The sequence below is a fragment of the Excalfactoria chinensis genome, chromosome 22, assembly GCF_039878825.1.
Source record: "Excalfactoria chinensis isolate bCotChi1 chromosome 22, bCotChi1.hap2, whole genome shotgun sequence".
NCBI lineage: Eukaryota > Metazoa > Chordata > Aves > Galliformes > Phasianidae > Excalfactoria > Excalfactoria chinensis.
The window spans coordinates 4,501,742-4,527,013 of NC_092846.1; the positions used below are offsets into that span (position 1 = coordinate 4,501,742).

The 25,272-nt window shown below is 51.4% G+C and overlaps 1 protein-coding gene across 8 annotated transcripts; it reads left to right on the forward strand.

The window, feature by feature from the left end:
* Positions 1-71: 71 nt before the first annotated feature.
* On the forward strand, positions 72-23,940 carry NFYC (nuclear transcription factor Y subunit gamma). Of its 8 annotated transcripts, none has more exons than XM_072355569.1 (10): positions 73-228; positions 8,880-8,992; positions 11,403-11,474; positions 12,965-13,078; positions 14,602-14,697; positions 17,796-17,969; positions 18,360-18,497; positions 21,731-21,838; positions 22,537-22,596; positions 23,078-23,940. In XM_072355569.1, the coding sequence occupies exons 2-10, from the start codon at positions 8,888-8,890 to the stop codon at positions 23,192-23,194; spliced, it is 984 nt and encodes a 327-aa protein (XP_072211670.1). In that variant the 5' UTR covers positions 73-228; positions 8,880-8,887; the 3' UTR covers positions 23,195-23,940. The 8 variants fall into 8 exon arrangements, with proteins under 8 accessions (XP_072211674.1, XP_072211670.1, XP_072211673.1 ...); XM_072355568.1 differs by having other exon boundaries at positions 74-228; positions 23,075-23,940; XM_072355571.1 differs by lacking the exon at positions 73-228 and adding an exon at positions 1,066-1,169 and having other exon boundaries at positions 23,075-23,940.
* Positions 23,941-25,272: the final 1,332 nt, after the last annotated feature.

The following is a 25,272-nucleotide window of genomic DNA, read 5'->3' on the forward strand; positions in this document are numbered from 1 at the left end:
AGATCGGCCCCGGGTCATGCGCCTGCGCGGTGAAGCGGCCCAAGGGAAAGGGGCGTGGTCTCCGCCCCGCCGCCTCACGGCTCCGCCGCCATCTTGTTTCTCGGCCGCCGGGCGCGCTCTCTGGCTCCAGCCGCTCCCCTCCCCCTCCTTCCCGCCACCCGCCAGCCGGGCCGGAGGCAGCGTGGCCGCCGGGCGGAGGAGGCGGAGGTCGCGGCGCCGACCGGCACGGTGAGTACGTGAGGGGCGGGTCGGACGGCGGCGGGGGGTGGCGGGCGGCCTAGTGAGGGCCGTGGGGCGGGGGCGGCGCGAGGGGCTCTCCCCCCCCCCATCCCCCCATTCGGCGGCGCCGCTCCGATTGGCATAGACGCGCCGCGCGCGCTGATTGGCCCACGGGAGGGGAGGCGGGCGAGAGAAGCCGCGCGTTGATTGGCTGCCGAGAGGCGGACCGGGGAGAGGACGGGGAGCGCGGGTTGAGGCTGCGGCCGGGAGCGGGACTCGGCCGGGCCGCGTGCGGAGAGCTGGGCTCCGCGTCCGGTACCGCTCGGTACCCACAGCCGGTCCTTTGGTTGGGCGCCTTTTCGCTCCGCACGCCTTAAGGGGACAGTGCGAGGCGGACCGGGCCGTGGTGCGGGCCGAGCTGTTGTGCGGTGCGGGACCCTGCGGGGTCCTGAACGGAAACGGGGCCGCTGAGGGCAGGACGGGAGCGCGGCCAGCGACCAACAGCTGCCGTTACCGCATTGAGCCTCGTCCCGCGGCTCGCGGTGCATCGCTGACAGCCGCCCGCAGCCTGTTGTGACGCTGCTGTGGCCGCCGGTGCAGCCGGTACCGCTGATGCGAAACGCAGCGCTCGGGCGCAGCCGCCGCTTCCATTGTATTTGCTGTTTTCCCGGTATCGGTTCCCACGAGCTGCCGCCCGCCAACCCGGCCCGGTGCTGCCCCGGGAACGGCTCGGCGCTCCGCCCACTTGTGCGGCCCGTGACGCGCCGCCGGAGGAGGGGGCGGGGCGTTGCCGAGAGTGACAGTCGCGCTGGCCAATCGGTAGCGCCGCGCGCCCCCTCCGCGTGTCGGCTGGCCAATCAGCGTCATCGAGCGGGAGACGAGGGCGTAAGGCCGCGCCGCCGAGGGGGCCGCTGGCGGGCGCCGCTCTGACCCCTGCGCTGCCTCTCAAGGTAACTTTAAAGCAGGAAGCGGACGGCCGGGCCGAGCCGCCGGCGGCAGCCAATCAACGCTCGGGGCCGCGGCTCCCCCCGGCGGCGCTCAGCCAATGGGCGCGGCGGGGTGGGCGCAGCAGGGTAGGCTGAGCGGCGGCTGTTAAAGGGGCCGGGGCCCCGGTCCGGCGGGGACGCGGAGTCCCGGCAGGCAGGGGTCAGCTCAAAGACAAAGGAATGGCGGACCGGCCCGGGACAGCCGGGGATCGTCGCCCCGCGGCACCGGCCCGTCCAGCCCGGCGGGCGGCCCCCGCGGCTCGGTGAGTCGGTGGCGCTTTCGGGGGCCGCGCGGGTTGGGCGGGGGGCGGCCGCGGCCCGGTGACAGCGCGGCGACGGCACCGCCCGGCCCCGCTCGGGGCCTCCGCTCCGCGCGGATGGAGGAGCTGCCGGCGCGGCTCTGCGCCCCGGGCTGAGCCCCGGCCTGGAGGAGAGCAGGGGGTGCGGGGGGGTGAACGGAGGGGTCATCCGGGGCTGAGCCGTGCGTAGCGCTGCGCCGCCTCGGGGCCGCCAACCGGGAGCGTGGATTGAGGGGGGGGCACAAAATGGCAGCGCCTTCCCCGGTGCCCGCCGTGCCGTGGGGCTGGGGGTGGGGGGAAGGAGATAAAGGGGGATGCGGGAGCTGGCGCTGACGCCCGGCCTCTGCGGCCCAACGGCACCGGAGGCATCGGGCCCCCAGCCGCCTCCAGGCTCCTGCCCGCTGCCCGCGGCCCTTTGTTTTCTCTCCCGTTTGCCACCGAACACTGAAGGTCACCGAGAGGCCGAGCACTGCTGGGCACACAGCACGGCCAGCGAGCTGAGAGCGACATGGGTGAGAGGGCAGCCTCGGGGGAACCCGGGCCCGGGCCTGGAGCCGGTGCTGAGCTGCAGCCGAGTGCCCGAGTGAGGCCTCCCCACATCAGCAGCAGTGACCTTGAGATGCCGCGGCTCCCGGCCTCCAGAATGAAGGACAAAGTTTGTTTACGGCACTTTGGCCGGGAATGGAAAACAAAAAAGAATGCAAGTTGAAAAATGAAGCTGCTCCCCTCACCCAGAGCTCTGCGGGCACGGGGAACGGTGTGCAGCTCGGAATGAAGTGCACATTGCAGGCATTCCTCACCCTGCAACGCAGTGGGATGTTGGCTGCTGCTGGCATGTCCTTGCAGTGCCGGTGGGGCTGCAGGACACAAGTCGGTGCGCTGAGCCCACTTCAGAGCTTTTTGTTCTCCAGCTCCAGATTGCTGGCTTCACAATCGCTGTTCTCAGAACTGGAGGTAATTACGTTGTGCATCTTGTGGCAGGGCTGGGCGCGCTCCCTGAGCTCAACCCTCGGTGATGCCACCTGTAACTGAGGGACCACACTGGGCTCTGGTTGCAACCTGAGTTGCTGCAGCCTCTGAGTGTCACTGGTGAAAAGCATTGTCCTTCCTCAGGCTCAGCTTTCTTTGGCTTCATGTGGTTGCAAGTCTGAACGGGGCAGAGGGAAACCATCCCCTGTTGGTACCAGTGGCTGCTCCAGGTCATTGTGGGGCAGCAGCAGCACCTGAAGTGGCTGTGGTTCACCTGGGCATTGCCGCTAGCAAGAAGGTCACTGCTGGCCTCTGTGCGTAGAGATGAGCCATTTTAAGCTGCTTTTTCCATGTATTTTGGATGTATTCAGCTGCTCCATGCTTTTGAGAGGTAGCCAGAGTCTTTATCACATCCAGCGTTCATCATATTTCGGATCTTGAGCTTGCTCAATGGTTATTTCTTGTACTAACACAGCTGGCAGCATAAGCAAAGAAGGCACAGAGGACGTGGGGTTGTTGTGGGAAGCTGGTTGAGGCACTCGGAGCCTGGTGGGGGCCTGCAGGAGGTCACCTTCAGAGCTGGTGTTGGTGTTTGTATTGTTGGGTTCCTTGAATTGGCCTGGGATCTGATATTTATACAATGCAGCGTGACATCTGTATTCCAGTGGTGTGGGTACAGGAAGCAGCTTATCGGGCTGCCTGCACTGGAAGTGAATCAGATTGGTACGGTTAACTTCAACTCTTTCTTGTTGTGCTATTGTGCTTCAGAGAGGCCAAAGATCTGTTACGGGGGCATTGTCAGTGTGAGCAAACGCTGGGTACTGCTGAGGAAGCTCCTGTTGTGTATTGCTCAGAACCCAACAATTCTGCATGCTGAGATCTCTCTGTAGGGATTTTCTCCTGTTGTCTATGGCTCGCTGTCCTGTTTGGTCGCTGCCTGATGAGTCAAAGTGGGTCACTTCAGGCTGTCTGTATTCACCAAAGGTGACCCATAAGAGTGTAGATTTGGGTGTTTACAGTACAAGATCATAAAATGAAGTGAAAGCCTCCTGACAGCGTTCTGCCTGCCCGTGGAGCACTGCAGGTTGTGCTTCATTGAAGTGAGGCTTTCTGACCTTGGGAGGCAAAAAGCTCATGGCTGTGTTATGAAAATGATTACTTGTAATTTCTGCGGGATGCTGTTTGTTAATTTAATTGATGATTGAGTCAAGAAGGAAATAAGAACATCAAGCATTATGATAATCCCTACAGGACAAAGAGCCCTGCAGCCCCTAGAAGCTGCATTTTCATTTCATCTTTCTACCAAGAGCAGCAGAGTTCTCAGAAGCCATGCTTAGAGCTGGGGCAGCCTTTCCCTCTGCCTACAGCTGTCACAAGGGTTTGTGATCACCTCCTGTTTGCCATTCACACTTCTGCTGCTGTTTAGGTGTAGTTTTAATCCTTCTTTCTGCCTTTCCCTCTGGCAGGACAGTGGTGACTGAGCCTAAAAGTGCAGCAGGAGAGCAAAGAAACACACAGCGCTTAAGACTGCATTGAAAGCGGAGCATAACTGCCCTAGATGAGCAACTATTTAATAATGTTTAACTGTTGAAAATCCAAATATCAAGTATGACCCTTGTGCTCTTTCATTCAAAGAAGAAAGGGAAGTAAAATAACCAGTGCAAACAGCAATTCAGATTATCTTGTTTGCTTTACCTTCCAAAAGAAAACTGTGCCGGCGTTCTTTTCCACGTGGTGGTTGAAGGTTTGCAGCCCAGTTTTGGACTCGGTGCAGCTGTGAGCAGGCAGCTCTCGAGCTGAAGCTCAGTTCTGTGCCATGCGGTGCTGCTGGGGGTTGTGATAGCAGCACTGTGTGCACAGCTCAGGATGGGCCCTGCTGGGCTTTTAGCAGTGCTGTCAGGTCACTCATGCATTGCAGTGACCTCGGGTTTCTGTAAGAGTGAGTGTGATTGCTGTCACTCTTCCTGTCCTGAAGGAGTGAAGCCAGCCTGTCTGAGACTGCTGTGTCCCTCTGCCTGTCATGGTCATTGCTGGGTCATGCTGTGTCCTGTACGAATGTAAGCAAGGTGCTAATCCTCTGAGCACATGCACAGTTTGTGCTGTGTGAATGAAGCTGGTGGGCTTCTCTGTTCTGTGTCCCCTCTGCAGGATCCACAGCAACACCACCACCCTGAGTCCAGCTGTGCTCCTCCGGCCCCAGCCTGCACAAAGCAGGTGGCTGTGCTGGGAGTACGAGGGGCACAGGATTGGTGCAGGGTGGATGGGGCATGTGGGCAGAGCCCAGCCGCAGTCCCACTGGAGCCGGGGTTGAGGAGTTGGGTGCTGGTGGAAGCACAGATCCAGAACCTCTCCTTGGTGTTGTGGCTGATTTGGGCTTAAATCAAACGCCGTGCCTTGCAGGAATGAAAACAAGTAACACGTCAGAGGTACGAGGGAGTTAATGTTCAAACAGCGCTTTGAAGATAAAATATATACTGCTAAATAGTTCAAAAAGAAAGGGCTGGAAGGCACCTGAAGAGGTCATCTTGTTTGTTTTTCTGCCCCAAGGCAAGAGCAACTCGAGCTCAGCCCTTTCTGACTTGTTTGTGCAGCCTTCTCTTACCAACCTGCAGCAAGGTGTGCTCTGTGTCCTCCACAGGTAGCAGTCCAGCATTCAGCTCCCCCGTCTGTCGTGGTCAGTTTTCATCTTATTGAACACAAGAAGTGTCCAGATGCACACCTTGCCCAGCCTGCCATGATCCTCCATGCCGACATCACGGGGTTACGGTACCAGCTGTGTGTGCAGTGCTGCAAGAAGGAGAGGTTAAAAATAAACCAGGGGATTGCAGAAGCTTCTTATAATGGCACGCTGGAAGGAAGTGCTTGTTTTGAATTATGGTGGTTAGGCAGAAACCTCTGGAATTTACTTAGAAGAGGTTGGAAGTTTGTTTTCATCGAGAGCAGAACTTGAGGATCTTTGTAGGTTTGTGAGCGTGGCCTTTTCCCACTGCCTGCAAGGCTCTGCAGGGCTGCTCTGTGGAAATGGAGAAGAGTTCCCACATCGCTCGGATAAATGGTTCCCAAAAACCATCTAAGCATGATGTTAGAATTGCAATAAACGTGACCTTATTTCAGGAAAGGAGGTTTGGGTGGGAGTTAGAAGGTGACGTGTGTTACCTTGAGTGGCTCTCGTAGCAGAGGAGCTGTGCAGTGAGTTGAGGCAGCTCAGTGGCAGCGCTTCAGCATGACTTCCAAAGGTTTGTTTTATAGTGAGGTTGCACGAGGTGTGATGGCACACAAAGCAGCGCAGCTCCTCACAGCACGGAGATGTGCTGTCAGCATAGCGTCAGCCATCACAAAGGCCGCCCAGTCCCATGGTTGGTGTAGCCCGTTCCAGACTGGACTGGTGCTCTGTTTGGGGCTCTGCTGCTCCCTCAGATATCCTAATGGCCATAATGAGAGCAGGATCTTGCAGGGGCTGCTGGCACGTGGCTGTCATACATTGAAGACTCCTCTGCCACCATTTAGAGAAATGTGTTACTGGATTCGTGTAAACCTGTATGTGCCTCTTGTGAAACTAGTTCAGCATTGCTAGATTGTTCCTCCTGATTTGGGCAGGATCAGGTGTCTGGCACTTCTTGCTACGAAGAGCTCATTCTTTAGATATGCAAGTGGGCTGTGCACATCTTACTTTTTAATCAAGGGACAGGCTCCCAAAACAGAGCGCTGCAGTGAGAGCATCGCGCTGGAAGTAGTGCTGAATGTCAGAGGAGTGCTTGTTCCAGATACTCACTTTTCAGCTCTGTGGATCCGTTCTTCATACTTCAGGGTTCTGCTGCATGCAGGCAGAGGCATTGCTTTTTGTTCTTTGCCATGTCAAAAACTAGTAAGATGAAAGGAAATGCACTGCTGCTTTTGTTCCTGTAACGCCCCTTCCTAATAATTAGGCTTCTCATGGGTTTGTGTGATAGGAAGTGTAAAACCAACAGAGTCGGGTGGCTTTTGGGGTGGTGGATCTTCAAAGCCCTGTCTGCAGAGGTGATAATTCCATAATTCCACAGTGGAATGGTGATAGACTCTTATGGGGGAAGGACACGCAATGGCAGTTTTCAGTTAAACACTTCTGTACCTGCAGTTGAGGGTGTTGAGGCACAGCATTTGGCTGCGCTTCTGTCTTGTTTCTTTGCAGCCTCCATCTCGCTGCAGGTTGAGCCACATCCTGAAGGTGCTGGGAAGGAACGTGCTGCTGCTGCCATGGAACGCTGCAGGATGGGCTCTTTCTCACCAAGCCAGCCTGGGAACATCGCTGTGCCATGCAAAGCACCTGGCAGCTCTGCCCAGCAGCAGATGCCTGGTGGTGGGAGCTGGTTCCTCCTTCCCCAAGAGCCTCACAGCTTCTCAGTGCGTCCCTCTGGCGCTCTTAGTTTGCATATCCCTTCAGTTATTTGGATAAATTGCATTTAGATCTGCTTTCCACCCACCCGGTTTGTTCAGCTGCTGCTGGGCATGGCCAACTTAGGGCTGGAGGTGGGAGATGGAGGCTGTGCTCACGCCTGGCCCTGTGGCAGTGCCCCATCTCCTGCCCTGTATGGCTGCTTCCATCCATTTGAGGACCTCCAAGTGGAACTGTGAGATCAGAGCTCTGAGTTTAGTTTGCAGTTGTTCTGCAGCTTGTGTTTCCAATAGCAACTTATTGCTTGAGTGGGCATCAAGGCGTCCAGGGGGAGACAGCTTTGTTTGGCTGCTTCTCCTTCCCAGGCATTAAAGAAAGATCCTTGCTGGGGCTCTATTTAAAAACAAAGCAACCACAGACAGCAGCGGTGTCTTCATGGCTGCTCCTAGGAAGTGAGGTCCTTAAGCACTTGTCAGCTGCCACAGGGTTTTGTAAGTTTAACATCTGCAAAAGGTGTTCTGCTCTGGTGAGCAGAAAAGCTCTAATTGCAAAGTGTTGCTGCCTTAGTTCTTGAGATGTGCTGGCTAATCTGCTCTGTAATCACCTCCAGGCATTTTATGCCCAGGCCTCAGCATTTTGGCCTCCCATTCCTTTTCCCTGTGTCTGGAAACAGAATGTTATCCCTCATGGGGCACCCTGGGGCTGTGCAGAGGGGGTGCTTGGTGTCGGGGTGGGTGCAGCTCACTCTGCTATTCTTACATGCCTATTTCTTACCTGGTGTGTGCTTTGGAGGCCTTGGGCTTTGGGATTTGTTTGCTTGTGTCTAATGTGAAATGGGTTTGAGTCTCTGTTATTCAGCAGCAGGATGAGGTGGGAGAGCCTGGAGCTTGTGGGGATCCACAGGAGGAAGTGCTGGGGTGGGGAAGGCAAAGTGGAAGGAAGCTGTCAAAGCTCCTTGCATATCGAAGCAGACAAACAGGGTGAGATGCTGATGCCACGAGCCCACAGGAGCTGCCTTCCCATTAGCTCCGGGGGGTTTATCTCCAGCTCTGCACTGCGGTGTTTTTTCTGCTGGTGCTTCTCCTGATAGGAGGCATTCTTAAAGCACAGGAATGCAGTTCCCCCGGGTGAAGGAACTTACCTAATGGTGCAGGAATGGTTCCGTTATTAAAGTTGGTTTCACAGAGCCAACACTGAGGGTTTGCATGGAAGTTTGGGTTTTTCTGTTTTCTTTACAGTCTTCCTCCAATGCTTGCAGGATTGCTCAGGGATGTCTTCTTTGTACATCCATGTCATCCTGTGGGGACCTCAGAGCAGCTTGGGGTGTCCCCAGGAGTGTTTAGCATCACGAACGTGGGGCTCCGTGCTTGTGCTCACTCAAGAGGTGCTCAGCAGCTCCTTTGGTGTCTGCCCAAATGCTTCTGTGCTGGGAGCAGCAGGTCCTGCACCAAGCTGGGCATGGCTGCCTGCTCCATGGTCCCCGTTGGGCATCCCGCTGTGCTTCCAGAGAGTGCAGTCTGTGCACACTGACACCTTTTTAACGGGCACAGAAGAATTTGTTTAATTAAGCTTTTTAGAAATAATATCAGGCTGACCTTGACATTGTCTCTTCACCTTGAGGGGATTCGCTGCTGTGTTCTGCCCTGTTGTTGGCTGTAAGAAGCACTAGAGTAAATGACTTTACAGTTGGTGCACACTGCAGTGTGGGCTGTGACCGAGCACTGGTTGTGTTCTGTAAGTCCCTGTGAGAAGGCAGAACTCTAATAAGGGAATGAGGAGAGTACTTTTGTTTTCAATTCCTTTTTTTGTTATATATTGTTTTGTAGTCGTTGGGAAAATACAAAACAACATACAGAACCACTTTCAGAGGTTATGAGTATCTTTACGTGGCTGCTGAGACACAGCCTGGCATACCCGGATGATTACCTGGTGATTGGCCAGGCTGGGCCCTCCCTGCGTTCCTGGGACTTGGAGGGGATCTCTGGATGCCTGCATCCCCCCCTGCTTGCTGATGCTTGTTCTGTTTTCTCCCAGTTTCCAGCATGTCTACAGATGGCAGCTTCGGCACAGGCAGCAGCAGCGATGCCCAGCAGAGCCTGCAGTCCTTCTGGCCCCGCGTCATGGAGGAGATCCGCAACCTCACGGTGGTGAGTGCCTCAGTGGGTCACGTTGCTTCGAAAGAACCTGTGATGGAATTCAGAATGTTCTGCAGGTGGAAGTGGAGCTGCCTTCAGTGGTTCGAGCTAACAGAAGGTTGAGGGATTTGGGATTGTAACTCACGCTGTAATGCACAGGCTGCTCTACTGCTTCTCAACTTCAGTAATGCAAAATAAGTGACAAGAGTTACTTCCACTACCCTTATCAAAATACGACTCTTAATCCTCCCTTTCTCCTTTATAAACTCAAACATCTGGCTATTGGCAGACAGTGGCAATTTTGTGAATGAATTTTTGGTTTTCATCTTCTGTATAGAACACTTGTGCTCTTTGAGAACCGCCTCCTTTGACAAGCCTGAAGTCTTGAAAATCACTTGAATGCCAAGTGCATCGTTATCACATGCCTTATTAATTTAAAGACATTGCATTAAAAGAAAAAAGAAAATCACATAGAGGCTGAGAATAGGAATTGGACCAAGTAGCTTCTATTTTTCCATCCCCAGAAGAGCTGTGCTTGAGAACAAGGGCACGTAATGAAAATGGAGATGGAGAGATGGCTGTGATGCAGCAGACCTGCAGGCACACTCCTGAGCTTGTAATGCAAGTGAAAACAAAAGAACTCCAGTTGAAGATGGGCTGTTCAAAGTGAAAACCCCAATCCAGTGGTTGGAAGATAAGCTGCTTTTTTTCTGCCTGCGTGCAGATAGTTGATTGCAGGAACAGATGTGGAATTTTGTATGCATAACCAGAATTAATTACTTTCTTCTTTTACTGTGGTGAACTCTTGTGTTCAAGAGCTGTAGTTTGTCTTTGTCTTCACATGAAAGGGGTTTACTCCACAGCTTATCAAGCATGGGCAGCTTAATATTTAACTGCCATGCGAAGCTATTTATTGCACGGCAAGGTAGGAAGTCACTGGAAATTAACTGGAGACACCAGAGATAGCAAGGAAAAAGATTAAGTGCAGAACATCTGAATGGGGCTGTTCCCAGCGCAATCAAATCCTGAAATGTGTGTACATCTTGTGCTGCCGTGCACGTGGGTGGAAGTGACCTCAGAGCTCATCTGCGTGCGCTGTGTTGTTGTGCAGGTGACAGCAGCTGTGATGGAAGGCCTGCTTTGCACAGCTCCCTGCTTTGGGGCGTTTGAAATGTGCCGTCACTAGCAGGAATGCAGGGAAGAAACAAGGGAGCTGCTCTGTGGGAGCTGGGATCACTGGGCTGTCCTGTGTCGTGCAGGACAAAGGGGCTGTAGCATTCTCTTGGAGAAGCAGGAAGCAGAATTAGGCTGAAACAAGCACTGCGGCTCCACGGTGAGCGAGAAATGGCCTGAGAAAACATTGAGACCTAATTTGGAAAAAAGAAAAGATGAGGAATTGGTGTCTGCAGTCAGTTGTGCTGGGCAGTAGCCAGTAGTGGTCACGCTTCCCTTCACCGTGGTACTTGCGTATTGATTTTGATTTATGTGACATTTGCCTGTCAGCCTTAAAGGAATAAAGGCGCTTTCAATTGCTCTGGTTTCTCCCACTGTCTCTGTTCTCTGATGGTTTTAATAGGGTTGTGCTTGTGCAGTGCACTCGTAGCTGCAAGTGTCTGCTTGCACTTCTGTTTGTGGAAGTGGAATAATTATCACCATTAAGAGTCACAAATTAGGGATTTTGTCGTCATCTTTCCTTGAGGCCCAGAGCTCACGGGGCGCTTTAAAAAGGAAAGAGCTTAACAAAATAAACCCACACAGAGTCTCAGTGCATCTCCGTTGCTGAGCAGCTGCAAGCAGCAAGCAGGGCAGGGTGATTCACTGCAGTGATGGCCTCCTCTCCTCACTGCCTCCCAAACCATCCTTACACCATTCTGAGTCAGCAGTTCCCTTTGCTGGGAAATGGCAAGAAATCCATTTAAAAACAGGAGTAGGCAAGGTTTTGCAGGGCTCTTGACACTAAAACTGGTGCTGGGCAGCAGGGAAGTGCAAGTAGAGCAGAGATTTCATCCTATGGCAACACAGCTCTTATTTGCCTTCATTTCCTCTAGCGAGTCCTTGCAAATTCCATTGCTTTCTCGGTCCTAAGACACCTAATTGAATTAGTTGCTTCAAATACACATTTCTGCATCTATTTATAACTTCAGAAACATTCTGTTCCTCAGAAGGACTTCAACTTTGAGGTGAAGCTGTAAATGCAAGTGTCTGACAGGAGGCTGAAGTACAGCTGTGCTGTATGAAATACAGGCAGGCGGATGGGAATGCTCAGATCTGAGGAGGAGTTGCCATACCTGAAAGAAAATGGGTTATTTCTATCGAGTTTTAGCCGGTTCAGTTTCAGACAGCACCAATTTGTTTTAACATTTCTTACCTCTGTTTTCAGTTAAGTGGCACTAATGAGTCTCAAATGTGAATCTCTCTGCAGAAAGACTTCAGGGTTCAGGAGCTGCCCCTGGCTCGGATTAAGAAGATAATGAAACTAGATGAAGATGTGAAGGTACTCTCAGGGCTTTTGTCTTCAGTGTTTATGACCCTTTTGGTGGACACTGTAGCTACAATTCCTTCATTATTTGATATTGTCATTGTTATCATTATTTTAAGGTACTTTACGGAACAATTACCAGAATGCACTGTTAGCTGCCCTGGTGTAATTAAACTGAGCTGGGAAAGCAAGATCACTTGGGATCTTTGCTGAAGACTTTCTCAGCTCTGCTTTCTGTTGTTAAATATCAACCTGCTGCGTAATTCTGGGTATTTCTTGGTTTCTTGGCTTTTTCTTCCTGGTGCTGAACCATCTTTTCTCATGTTTCCTTGTTTTTCTTGACTCTTCCTTTCCCAAAGCTGTGGGTGGTTCAGCGTGGATAGTGATAGCACTTAAATGTGCTGCACTGTTGTGTGGAAAAGTAATAACTTAGGTAGGTAACGTTGGATTGGTACTGATATTTGAGCTGAATCTTTGACGTGTGTCTGATAAAGTTGGCTGGGAAAGGTTAGCAGAGTAGAAGAAGGAAGGGGAGGAAAACCACGTGCATGTTGAGTCTTCCCCTGTTCCAGCAGTCCTGTTTGTTTAAATAGGAAGAGTCCATTAGACGTGGCTCTCCTAAGAGAGAAAAAGAATGGTTTGCACTCTTATTCTCAATGTGACACCATCCTTCTCCTAGGACAGCCTTTAAATGTTAAATGAGAGTCAGAAAAAGGTGTGTGTTGTCTTCCTGTCCAAGGGAGCTATTCTTTCAGCCTGCAGCCGCAAGGAACCCAACCCCCTCAGGTCCCAATTTACTGTCTGAAGCGAGTGAATGCCAGGTTTGTGATAACGAAGGGAAGGTGAAATTTAAGGGGGAAAAGAGTCTTTGGCATTCCTCCTGGTGTTATTTAAGAAGGAGCCTGTACTTGGGATTCAGCACTAATGCCAAACCAGCTAATAATGAAACTGCTCAACGTGAGCAAAACTTGAGCGGGATGCTTTTTAAGGGAAAGGAATTTGGTGAGGCGCATGGTCTTTATCTGTGTCTCCAAACCTCCTTTGCAGTTTCTGCATTCATTTCAGATTATCTTAATGGTACAACTATGAAGTAAGGACCAGGCTCTCTTCAGCTTCTGCCCTGGTTCAGGATCACTTGCGTGTGCCCAGCACTGCCAGCAGAAGCTGCTGGGTGATGCTCACAGCTGAGTATGCCTTGATGCAGTTCAGAGCTGCAAGTTGCTGGCTCAACATAACCCAGCACAAAGAGTAGCACCTGACCAGGTGTGTGCGAGGCAGGCTTTGAAGGCAAACTCTATGTGATCAGTACTCTTAGCACCACATCTAACTGGAGGCTCTTTGGGCTGTCAGACCCATGGATCCACTGATGGGGAAATTCCCCAAACCTCACTGTTAAACAGCGCAGCCATTCAGATCTGAGTAACATTATGCAGTTACCTTGACTACTGCTTTGTTGCACCGGAATCTTGGTAGTAACTTCAAAAAACTTGTGCATTTAATTACAGATGATTAGTGCTGAGGCTCCTGTGTTGTTCGCCAAGGCAGCTCAGATATTCATAACAGAACTGACTTTACGAGCCTGGATCCACACAGAAGACAACAAGCGCAGGACTCTGCAGGTAACAGCGGCTCCTACCTGGCCTTCAGCAGCTTCAGAAACTGTTTCCAACTCTTTGTTTTCATAATAAGAGGTTTGTTTTGTAAACAGTGTCTTTTATCACTAGGAACCTGGGTACAAAGTGCATCGCCCACTGTGGTTGTGCTACTTAAATGCTTTTTGCTTAACTTGGTTTTAAAAACAAACAGTGGCCATATTTAAGAAAACAAAAAAGCCCAAAGCTGCAGCTGGCTGCTAATTGTGACCTGCTCTAATTGCTGAAGATGTCTGTATCTGTTGGACTTGCAGCTGGTCTGCTTTTTCAGTAGTAGTTCTCCTAAGGTAGGTTTGTGGATGTTAGTTTGTGTCAATAAATGTCCAAAGATGAAAAACAAAATGGTTCTCCTGCACAGTCTGATGCAGGGATTGCCATAGTGGCAAGCAGACAAGACTGATTCCAGCCCAAAGGTTTCCTGTTGGGCGGGTGTCTGACCACTCAATTTAGGCCAAAGCCACTTCCTTAACCTGGGTTTTAATGCAGTTCCTGTGGGAAGGATGTATGTGACACGTGTACCAAGGACAAGGCGCTGTGTGAGCAGCAAGTGTTAACTCAGGCACGTCCTGCTAACAACTTTCAAGCTCTGATTTCAGAGTTGCGCTTACATCCTGATCCTAATGTGTAAGATCTTTAATTGACGCAGGTTTTAATGTATGAGTGCTTTGCCTTCCCCAGCAGCTGCCATCCTAGAACAGCTGCTCTCCGCATGGGCAGTGCAGCTGGAGGAATGCAGCCTCTGCTTATCAAGTATTTGGGAAAAAATTTACAGAGGAGAGGTCTGAGTTATGGGAGGAAATTGGATTGAATCCAGTCCTCGGCACGGAGAATGAAGTAGGAGAGATATCTGTTCAATAAAAGTTTTCTTCCTGGTGAAGATGCTGTTACAATACAGCAGAGATGTCTCTCTTGTGCTTTCTGCGTGATCATTGTTTGCACTTAAATGCCAGGGCAGTGCAGGGTTTGGAAATGTCAGCTAGCCTGAAATGTGAGGATTGATGGTCTTCTTAATGTTACCCACATCAGGCAGTGCAGGCATCGCTGTCTCAACTCCAGTTCTTAGAAATGCCTTACGAATTTACCTTCAGTTAATGAAGATGAGGCTTTTAATAGCTCCTTGAGCTAGCCCTGCTTTTCAAGACGGCTCGCTAGAATGTTAAAATGACTGCATTTTTTTAAGACATTCAGTCTTTTTTTCTTGTTAATCGTGGGGAGGTTTGAGATCTTAAGCACACCCACTGCAGTGGTGCCTTACGCTGGCTGCCTCTATTCAGGTCTGCAGTACTTTGACCTAATGCTCATGTTTGGGTTTCTTCTTTTGGTTGAGAACCTGTGATACTATTTCTCTCCAAACGTGTAGATTCTGCCTAGGGGAGGTTCTGTAAATGCTGAAGCATAATGAACACCTTTGATTAAAAAGCTCTGCTTTATTTATCTGATGACAAAACATGCTTCTAAAGCTGAAAACCTTTTTCTTGTTGCTGTTCCAGAGGAATGACATTGCCATGGCAATTACAAAGTTCGACCAGTTTGACTTTCTTATTGATATCGTCCCAAGAGATGAACTGAAGCCTCCGAAGCGTCAGGTGAGACAGAAGGGTTGCCCTGTTGGCTGTCCTTTCCGTGGGCTGGTTTCACTCTCATTGTCAGAGAGCTGATCAGGTTGTACAGGGCCTCAGACTTAAGCATGTTTGCGCCCCATTTGATGCATGTTTATTCTCTGTAGCTCTCAGATTCTTCTCTTTTTTTTTTTGGTGGAAATTGAGGGGTGATGACAGAAGCCACACTTGGGCATTTAATGAGGTGACAGAAACGTTTCTGAACAGCTCTGAAAACAAACGTTGCCACCATTAAGAAACGAACTTTTAAAATCTGTGCTGAGTCTGCATCCTGTGGCTGCCATGAAGGAATCCAGGCGGCTTTGCCCAGCAGTTCCACCTCCCGCATCCTTCGGGGCAGTCATCGCTGCTGTAAACATCCTTGACTGGAAGCTGTGAGGTGTCAGTGGGAGCTTTCAGTCGGATGTTTACAGCTGCAGGCTGCTGCAGTCACCTGGGTGCTGCTGTTCCATGGAAGCCAGCAGATGTTGCTCCAGGAGCTCGTGTGTGAGGCAGTGCCCAAACTGCAGCGAGGTGGGGCTGAAGTTCAGTCGTGCTGCTTGATGTGCACAGAGACAGATCCAGCACTCGGCTGGGCTGTGTTTGCCTGCTTCCTTCAGCTGGTTTTTAGATACTCTTGGAGGTCTTTGGAAGGTTCGAGGTGGTCTTTAAAATGTCTTCTCCCGAGTGCTACTGGAAAGACTGGAGAACGGTAAAACAGCTTTCTGGCAAGTGCTTTACTTGGAAAGCTTTGCTTTGATGTGTTTCTTGTATTCCACTATAAATCAAACATGCCGAAAGTACCTACTGTGAGCAGAGATGGTGCTCCCAGTGTGGGCCTGGAGTTTGGAAGCTGCTGTTTCACTTTTTGTCTTGAAACTGTAGAATCGTTTGAATTGGAAGGGACCTTTAAAAGGCCACCTGCTCCAGCTCTCCTGCAGTGACAGGGACCCTCGCAGCTCCATCAGTGCTCAGAGCCCCTCCAGCCTGGCCTTGGGAGTCTCCAGGAGCACAGCACCACACCTCTCTGTGCAACCTGTGCCACTCCTCGCCACCCTTGTTGTAAAAAGACTTCCTAATATCCAATCCACATATCTCCTTCTTTTAAACTAGAAACCATCTCCCTTTCTCCTATCCCAACAGACCCTGCTAAGTCCTCACAGTTCTACTGAAGTGACTGCAGTGGGAGCTTGTCTGTTTTTGGTTTGACACAGAGATGCCAAAAGATTCACTCAGCTGAATTGTGAGAAATACAGCTAAGGGCAGGAGAAGTTTGATGGAGAAATCCAACGTAGCTTAGGACTTTACAGTGGAAAATATTCCTCTTACTCCACGGTGCTGAAGAGTAGCTGCCCGTAGGCTGGAGGTCTGCACTCCTTGGCTGGGGGTGCAATCTGTGCTTTACCACGGGGAGTTCTGTTTGACAACTTAGTGTTGGTTACGAGGAAGAGCTGAGAAGGGAGCCACGACTGTTATGTTGCTCTGGTAACTGAAGCTACGGCTTGGAAATAAAAGATGTCAAGCAATGGATTATAGCTTACTTGGTGCAGATTTGTATTTAAAGTCATTTTTGCATACAGCAAGGAAAATCTGGACCTGGAATAGATGCTGATGTCCTTAATTGAGGGTTCAGCTAGCAGCAGGATAGGAGCTCTATAGAAATAGTGTACCTAAGGATGGGGCTTTACAGAAGCAGCCTTTGCTCTTCCATGCTTGCAGTTTTATGACTAGCTGCAGACTTGTCCTGTAGAATATAGACTTAAATTTATTATTAATCCCTCCTCTAGAGGATTTGATGAAGCGAGTAGGAATTAATCGTGTGCTGCTGTGTGTAGGAAGTGCTGTACGTGACTGCAGTGACCGCAGTACTGTGGGGTAATGCTGAGAGCCAGGCTCAGGAGTCACTTCTTCATTACAGCCAGCTGCCAACAGTGTAACCTTTGGGGTGTTGTTTCCTGGTGTGCTGTTAGAAATCCGTTGAGTGGCTGCCCCTCTGAGAGCAGAGCATTGAAAGGAAGAGGCTCTGCCACCCAAGCCTGATGCCCATCTAGGCAGTGTATGTTTTGTTTAATGGAAATTCTTCTTCTGCCCAGCTGGATACGCTGAAGGTAAGCCGTGAGTGAGCCTCTTCTAATGCAAGGGAGTAAAGTGGACTTGTGTGACATGGACCCTGCCATGCTGTAGCATGTGTAAACATCCTACACTCTCAGCTGTGAACTCGAGGTGGCTGGGAGAGGATTGTTTACGCCTTCTGCCATGGAGTGAACATCTGGTGAGCTGTGTCCTCTGCTGGGTGCAAGGTCCGGTGCTCCTCTGGGAGCTCAAGAGTTGTGATTCTTGGGCATTAACCACTTGTCACTTAGGATAACTGCCCCAGATCTACTTCTTTGTAGGGATCTCTAGAATTATAAGGCGCTTTTCTCTTCCAAAGACATCAATAGGTGAAATAAAATGGCAGTACTCCAGCCCGTGCTTCTGACAGCAAGCTGGAGGCTGTTGTTCCTTTACATTCATGAGATATCCCTGCTCCCTGCAGAATCGGGCTGTCAAGCCACGACACAAGACAAAGTTGTTATTATTCTGGAAAAGCTGGATTTAAATAAATAAACCAAGGCCCTGCAGCGTGCATCGAGTGCAGGGCTTCTATTCCCAGGGGTTTGACAACAGAGCTGGGCTGAGATTTGTGTTGGGCACATGGGCTAAGGAGAAGGCTTTGCTGAGAGAGGAGGCTTTGCAAGTCTTCCTGGTGCATCTGCAGTTCATTCTATGTTAAGATAGCAGGTGATGATGGAATTTGCTGATGAGAAGTTGTGTGGATTTCAGCTGTGGTAATTTTATACGTTTACTTCTCATAATGAAATTGGTGACTCCATTATTGTACATAGGATAATGGAAATGGTTTTGATTTCCTTATAGCTGCATAAATGAGGAAACCTGGTTTGAGTTATTATTTCTGGGTTACTCGAGTTAAGGTGTTACAAAGGAGGCACTGAAGACACCTTCATGCTTGTGGGGGTGCTCAGTGGTGGCTGCACTGGGCAGCTGCGGGTTCCCTCCCCACTTACCCACTCTGTGCTGTGCTGCAGGAAGAGGTGCGTCAGGCTGTGACCCCGGCTGAACCCGTGCAGTATTATTTCACACTTGCTCAGCAGCCTGCTGCAGTGCAGGTCCAGGGGCAGCAGCAAGGACAGCAGACCACGACGTCTACAACCACCATCCAGCCAGGGCAGATCATCATCGCACAGCCACAGCAGGGGCAGGTGAGTGTGAGCAGAGCTCGGGGCTGTGCATTGTGCCAGGGACCCTTGGCTCACCCACGTGTCGTGCACTGCAGTGTCCTGTCCTCACTGCTGCCAACAGGCTATAGAAATTTGAAATGCGTGTGTTTTCTTTAACATATTTGGCGTGTCTGTTGGGGAGCTGTGTCAAAGAGAGGCTGTCTGTAAAACCAGAAAATAATGCTCTCTCTTCAAAGTGTTATTGTAAAGCGTGCAGGATGCCTTAATAGCCAGGGTCACCTGGGTCTTGTTGTGGTGTCTGAAGCATCAGTGAGGAGCAGTGGGGCTCGGCTGCAGCCCGCCTGTTGCTGTGCTGCACTGTGTGGCCTCAGCCCCGTTCTGAATGCAGACACCACCCCTGTGACAATGCAGGTGGGAGAAGGCCAGCAGGTGCAGATTGTTCAGGCCCAGCCACAAGGACAGAGCCAGCAGGCACAGAGTGGGACCGGGCAGACCATGCAAGTCATGCAGCAGATAATCACCAACACGGGGGAGATCCAGCAGATCCCGGTAAGCCATCGTGGTGCTGGGAGTGAGCTGTGTGCAGCTGCTTCCGCGTGGGGCTGTGTGTGTGTGTGCTTTCTGAACTGCAAGAGGAAGTTTGGACTGAGTGTGTTTCCTGCACTGGGAGAGAAAATGGCCCAGGTGTGATGTGAAGGGGGAAATAAATCCAAGCCATGTAGTGCTTCCCCATGGGTGAAATAGCATTATTAGGAAGCAGTCCATAAAGTACTTCCTGGATAAATTAGTTCTCCACTACAGCATGCTTTCAATAAAACGTGATTAACTTATGTTGCCTTTACTTGGTTCTGCCTCTGCAACCTGGAGCCACGACCTGTCGGACTGAGTGGGAAAAGAGCCATCTGTGAGTTATTAATCAACCCCTATGTTACAAAACAATGTTTCTGCAAAGTACTTTGAGCTGATGGAAGGGAAGGCTTTGTGCTACCGCAAGATACCTCCTCACTTCCACGTTAACATGAGGCTGCTGTGCCTTAAGAATGGGATTTTGAGCACGCAGTGAGTCGTAAATTCTGGCACGTGTTCTGGATAAACACATGGGTCCAAAAATGTCTTATTCCCCCTCTTTGTAGCTTCTAATGACAACAAAATGGAGCCTTTGGGTTCCCACCTGAAAGATTTCACACCCCTTAAAGTAAAAATCAATAAAATCCTTCCAGTTGCTTGACCAGCAATGCAAAGGTCAGACAGGTGGCCAAGATGAGCACTTCACTTTGTCTGTGATTCCTCTTGCTGTTATGAGGCTTACCCAGCCGTGCAGAGCTGATCTCTCACACAGGTCTTGTTTGTCAAGGTTTGCTCGGTTTCCCTTTGGCTGATGGTTGTGCTTTGACAGAGCATCTCGAGGCAGGTTAAGGCTGTGCATGCTGCCACATTCTCCCAGTTCCTTTCCCTCTTCTGCTCATCTCTGAAGCCTTCAGCTGATTCCTACACCAGGTGTTGATCAGCAGGGATGTGCACTGCATGCTGAACATGGCGCTTTACCACCAGCAGCCTTTTTTCTTCTCCACATTCTTCACTGCCTTTCTCTTGCATTTTTGTCCTCCTTTTCTTTATGGAAGTCTCTCTTGGATGCTTCTTAAAAGCATTTTGGATAGATATTTCTACCCCTGCCTGTGTGAATCTGTTATAACAGCGTGGCAATAAAAGAAGTTCAAGCTCGTTTCCCAGTCATCTCCAGCGAAGGCTGTTTGTCCCTGCAGGAAGGGACCTGGAGATCTGCGGAAAGAATTCTTTATAAAGCAGCTTTGGAAGGGGCCGAAGCATTCTGCAGGAAATGCCATTCTCCACATGGGTGATGCTGCTGTAATTGATGATGTGCTTTATGAACGAGCCACTGGGGGCTTTTTAATTAGCACCTGGTTATGGCCAGGAGAATTCTTCCACCCTCATCCTGCCTGGCAGCCTGGAAGAGCTGGGCCTTGTGGCTGTCCGCAGGCACTGCTGGTATTGCAGCTTGGGACGGAGCTGTCTGCTGCCTGAGTGGGCATCTGTTGTCATGGGGAGTGCTTGGGTTCCTAATAAGTGTAAGACCATAAAACAGAGTAACTCAGGAGGGGTGTTCTAATGAAATGCAGTTCTCACTTCAGTACCTAGGAGAAGTGCTGCCTTGACAGTAATTAATGTGATCCCTCTTAATCGCAGCATGTTGAAGAACCACAGTCTGTGCTGGAGGAAACACCTTTCCATTCTTTGCTTCCAGCAAGTGAAATTCAGCAGAGCACGGAGCCACAAGAGCAGAGAGCCTGGGAAGCACTCACTGTGTGCATTCACAGAGTTACAGTCCTTGGTCTCTTCACTGCTGCTCTCGTCTGCTCCTCTTTTATTCTTTCTCCCCTAAGTCTCCTTCCTGTCTTGGTGCAATTATTGTTACCTTCTGGCAGTTCTTCTTTTCACTCTGCTGTCTGTTGAGGTTCAGCTCAAAATCTTCCTTGACACAAATGCAAAAGGCTGAAACACAGAACTGATAGCATCTGCTAACGTAGGAGCATTGGGAGAATGGCCTTCTTAAACAGAGTGAAGCTGGAAGGAACGCAGTGGAACATCCATTACATAGCAGCCATTTGTTTGCCCACGTGGATTCTGTGTTAAATTTCATCCATGCTTTCTCCTTGACCTTGCTGGGACGACTCTTTGGAGGTTGCTCTCATCTCTGGAAGGACAGTCTCTGAATTGCTTGCATCCATTCTGTTGGGAGGGTGGTTGAAATGGAAGCAGGAAGCTGCAGTGTGGAGGACGTGCTCAGCAGGCAGAGCTCAGTGCTGCAATGGGTCCTCTACTGAAACGTCTGCTGGTGTGGAGTTGGTTTGCTCATGAAATGACATCGGTGCTTTCAGACACAGCTGGGAGGGCAGCAGTGGGTGGCAGTGCCAGGACTGTGTGCCAGGCACTCCAGCTGTGGTCACTGAGTGGTGCTGAGGTGTGCTGTGTGCCTGCCTTTCCCCTCCTTAAAGACAGAACCTACCTCCAGATATTTAGGTATGTGACGCCCTGGAGGGCTGCGAATCAAAATGTTCTGAAGTTAAATAATGCAGCACGAAGAATTCAGAGGTAGCATCAATCTGGTGGCCTTTTTCTTGCTTCTCAGTGTGCCTCAGTCCCACTAGCTGTTTCTGACACAGAAAACCCAAACTGAGAGCTGAGGTTACTGCGATGGCTCTGCTCAGACTCCTCTCCCCAGGCATCCAAGATCTGGGCTATAGGAAATAAATGAACTTGCATTGGAATGTGACACGCGGGGCTGACACAACGTGTTGGCCTTTGCCAGGTAAATAAGAGTTGCACTTAAGGGTCCTAAATATTATCTTTGTGATATCTCTGAGTTTTGTGCAGCTGGCTTGGAAGAGCTGTCTGTGTGCCAAATGATAGATCCAAGCAGGAGCTGCATTCTGGTGACTGAAAGGGCAAATAAGTGTTCCTGATGCTCTGGAACACAGCACTTAATGTACTTTAGCTACTAACTGGCCTCTTGTCCTGGAGGAGGAAGTCCTTGTGCTTCTTTGAGGTTTTCCTTCAAGAACCTGGAGGAGTTCTGTGGACTTGGCTCTTGCCCTGGCAGGGCCTGTGCTAATTCCTCACCCCCGCCGGCGATCAGCTGGAGCTCCCCAGTGTCATCTATTACCCTGGCTTCTGTTGTGGAAACAAGAAGGCAAGTTTGTGTGTTTCAGGTTACACAGTTACCTGTTTAATTTTCTTTCCCTGCCCCCTCCGCTTGTCTCCAGGTTCAGTTGAATGCTGGCCAGCTGCAGTATATCCGCTTAGCCCAACCTGTGTCAGGCACCCAGGTAGTCCAGGGGCAGATCCAGACGCTTGCAACCAATGCACAGCAGGTATGCACTCGAACAGCAGGGCTGGCGTTAACTGTTAACGGTGTTGTTCCCTACCTCCTGAAACTGCAAATTCTGGTGCAATTTATCAGCTCTTGGGCTAGGGATCCTGAGTTTCTTTTCTTCCTGTCTACCTTCATCAGAATAATAAAGCAAGGAGCGCAGCGGATGTTTCCTTTACCTGTATGTGGAAGCTGCATGTGTGTGTGTGTGTGCCCTGCTGTGTAAAGCCCTTGCTGCTTCTGAGCTGGTTGCAGGTTCATCAACCTTCTCTTTACTTCTTCTGGTTGGGTGAGGGAGGAGCAGCAGCGTGAGCTCTCAGAAAGCTTTGCAGCCGTGACACATCAAGGCCAGCGCTGCTGCCAGCAAGTTGGCTCATGATCTTTGGGGCTGCTCATTAAGGGATTCTGCTCTGCCTTCAGAGGACAGGAGGGCTGCTGCTTCTCTGAGATCCCGGAGGCCACGTTCTCCTTGTGAGAGCCAGAGGACGTGCTTTGTGAGGACTCAATCCCACGTCCTTTGTTCCTGACTTACAGTCAGCAGCAGCACAACCACAGGCTGCTGGCCTGGGATGCGTCCCACCGCATGGTGGGCAAGTGAAGTTTGGAGGAGTGGAAAAGCTCTTGGAGGGCTGCAGTGTCTGTGGGGTTCTGACCCACTCCAAAGCTCTGTCACTCATTGTCCTTCTCTTGCCCTTGTAGATAACGCAGACAGAAGTCCAACAAGGACAGCAGCAGTTCAGCCAGTTCACAGACGGACAGGTAAGAGCTCAGGGTGTGCTGGTGCTGCATCCCTCCAGACTCAAAGCTGGAAGGGCTGTCTTTGGGTTTGTGTGTGTTGTGGCACATCAGCTCTTCCAGGCAAAGCGCTGCTTACTGCAGCCAAACCCAAACCAGAGGCAGAGTCATGGATCTCGTGCCACTCTTAATTCAGGTGGATTCTTCAGTGTTGCACGTTTGCTGCAGATGAATGCAGTCCATTTTAGTCCTAACCAACTTACAAATAAAGGTCTTAACGTGTAGCTGCTGGCTGTTGTGGAGGCAGCACGAGCTCAGTCATCAGAAATTGACAAGGTTTCTTTCTGATGTAGTGATAAATGTCTGCTGGCAATTCATGGTGTGCTTCTGAGGGCAGATTTCACACAGACCTGAGAGCTGCTCTGGGCTCACACTGTGCTCGTGGGGAGCCGTGCTGCGTGTGATGAGAACTGACCTCCCCTCCCCTGCTTCTGTCTGGCAGCAGCTCTACCAGATCCAGCAAGTGACCATGCCTGCAGGCCAGGACATCGCGCAGCCCATGTTCATCCAGTCCACCAACCAGAGCTCGGATGGCCAAGCCACGCAGGTGACGGGGGACTGAGCAGGGTCACTGTGTGGGGAAACAAACGCGTGCCAGCCCGACGTTCACATTACCAACCTGCTCTGAGGAATACATTGCTTCTGTGTCTCCATACCTGACAATAAGCCTGTAGCAGGCTGCGCTCTGTGCTGCACTGGACGCCTTCCTCCGGTGGGTGTGAGCGCGTATCCAGCAGACACTGACAAGAGTGCAAGAGTTTGATTTTTGGAAGTCAATATTGCAGCGTATTCGGCTGCTTGTTCAAAGCCCGTCAGACTGAAGGGAACTGATGGGATCTGGGGCATCTCATTGGACAACGTGCAAAAGGTTTTGATCCGGTGACATTCTCGAAGGGTGCTGCGTGCGGTTTGTTGTAAGAGCTTCACTCCTGTGCTCTGTTTGTGTTTCTCCCTGAATAGAGCTAGATTCAGTCCTACCATCTCAGTGGTCTGCTATGGGGGGAGGGGGGGGGGGGGCGTGTATGTGTGTTCGGTTGGCCTCTCCTGCCTCCTTTTTTGGTAAGCTGGAGCATTGAATATATGCAGCTTGGGGGCAGGAAGCAGGGGAAGAGTAATTAAAGTGAAAACAAAAACATTCCTCGTACGATGGCTGTATTTTCTAAGGGCAAAATGATTCTCGACTTTGACCTGGTTTGTTCCAGAAATGCTGATGGCAGCCTGGATGAACCCCAGCCTGTTTGCTGTTGTTCTGCCTTCGGTCCATGCATGTAATATAAGCTTCCTCAAACGAAATAAATGTCCTTTGTAAGATAACGTGTGCCCTTTCATTGAGGAACAGAGCTCAGCATCAGCCTGGAGCAGCAGTGAGGAGCAGAGAGAAGCAGTCAGTGAGGAGCAGTCAGTGAGGAGCAGTGAGGAGCAGTCAGTGAGGAGCACCGCGCTGCTGGATGCTGGCAGCCAGGCTGAGCTGTTGGCTGGAGCTCGGGTGAGGTTTTGCAGCTCTTATCTCTGTGTCTGACATCAGGCAGTGTGACGTACCCGGCTCTGTGTCCCGGAGGGCTCCGTGCTGTTGGCACAGCTGGGACGGGCAGCTCCGCTTTTCTGCTGGTGGAAGCGCTGAGCTGAGCGGTGTGAAACCGCTGCTGGGGAGGGAAAAGCGCAGAGCAGGGAGATGGAGATGGGGAGGAAGAGCCGGGGTGAGAGCGGCCACCAGAGGGCACCCACGGGCGGCTGTGTGCTGGGAGACCCCCGGCCCCGCTCACGGGGCTGCACGTTGGGCTCCTCCAAAGCAAAACTCGTTCCCCAAAGCTGCGGGCTGTGCCACATTACTGGGGAGAGTTTAAATGTGAATGGGGGGGGAAAAAGAGGAACGGATCTCTTGGGTCCTGCTGAAAGGACAGGGATGGGTGGGAGGAAGGAGGGTGTTTTGCTGTGGGATCCCCAGGGCACAGTGCTGAGGATGCTGTGCTCCCCATACGGCATCGTCCCCTGGGCTGCCTGGAATCAATCAGCTCAGCCAGCACTGCGGGAGCTCCGCTCTGTGCAGGTAACGCCGGAGCTGGCAGTGTTAATATTGAGCTCATCATGGAGATAAGGCCACATCTGCGCTCCCAGAGGAGTGCCCTCAGTGCCTCCAGCAGCAGTGGTGTTATGGAGATAGCTGAAATCATTTGGCTGTCACAGGTACTGTAAACCCCGGGCCTTAATAAGAGCCAGATCTCCCATATAAGGCCGCGTGTGCTGCTCCCATCCCTTCGGTCCCCACTGGTAGGAGCGGTGGCTCAGAAATGGTTTGAGACCCATCTCAGTGGGCGCCTTATAACCCCAACCCGGCGCTTCCCTGCTGTGTCTCCTCCTTGGGCTGAGCTCAGCACAGCCGTGGTGCCATTGAGAGCGGGCAGCTGATGCTGGGGCGGGCTGTGCTGTGCTGCCGGCAGCTGCTCTGCCCCGGGGAGCACATCTCAGCCTGCCCTGCATGAGGAAAACACGGCCGTGAAGGTCGCGGTGCTGCCAGGGGCACGATGGAGAAGAGCTCAGTGATGCTGCCCCAATAGGGACCAGCCACCACGGTGGGAAATGGGGTCCGTAGGAGCGTGGCTGACGTGGCTGAGGCCTTTCCAAGGTGCTCGTGCTCCGGCT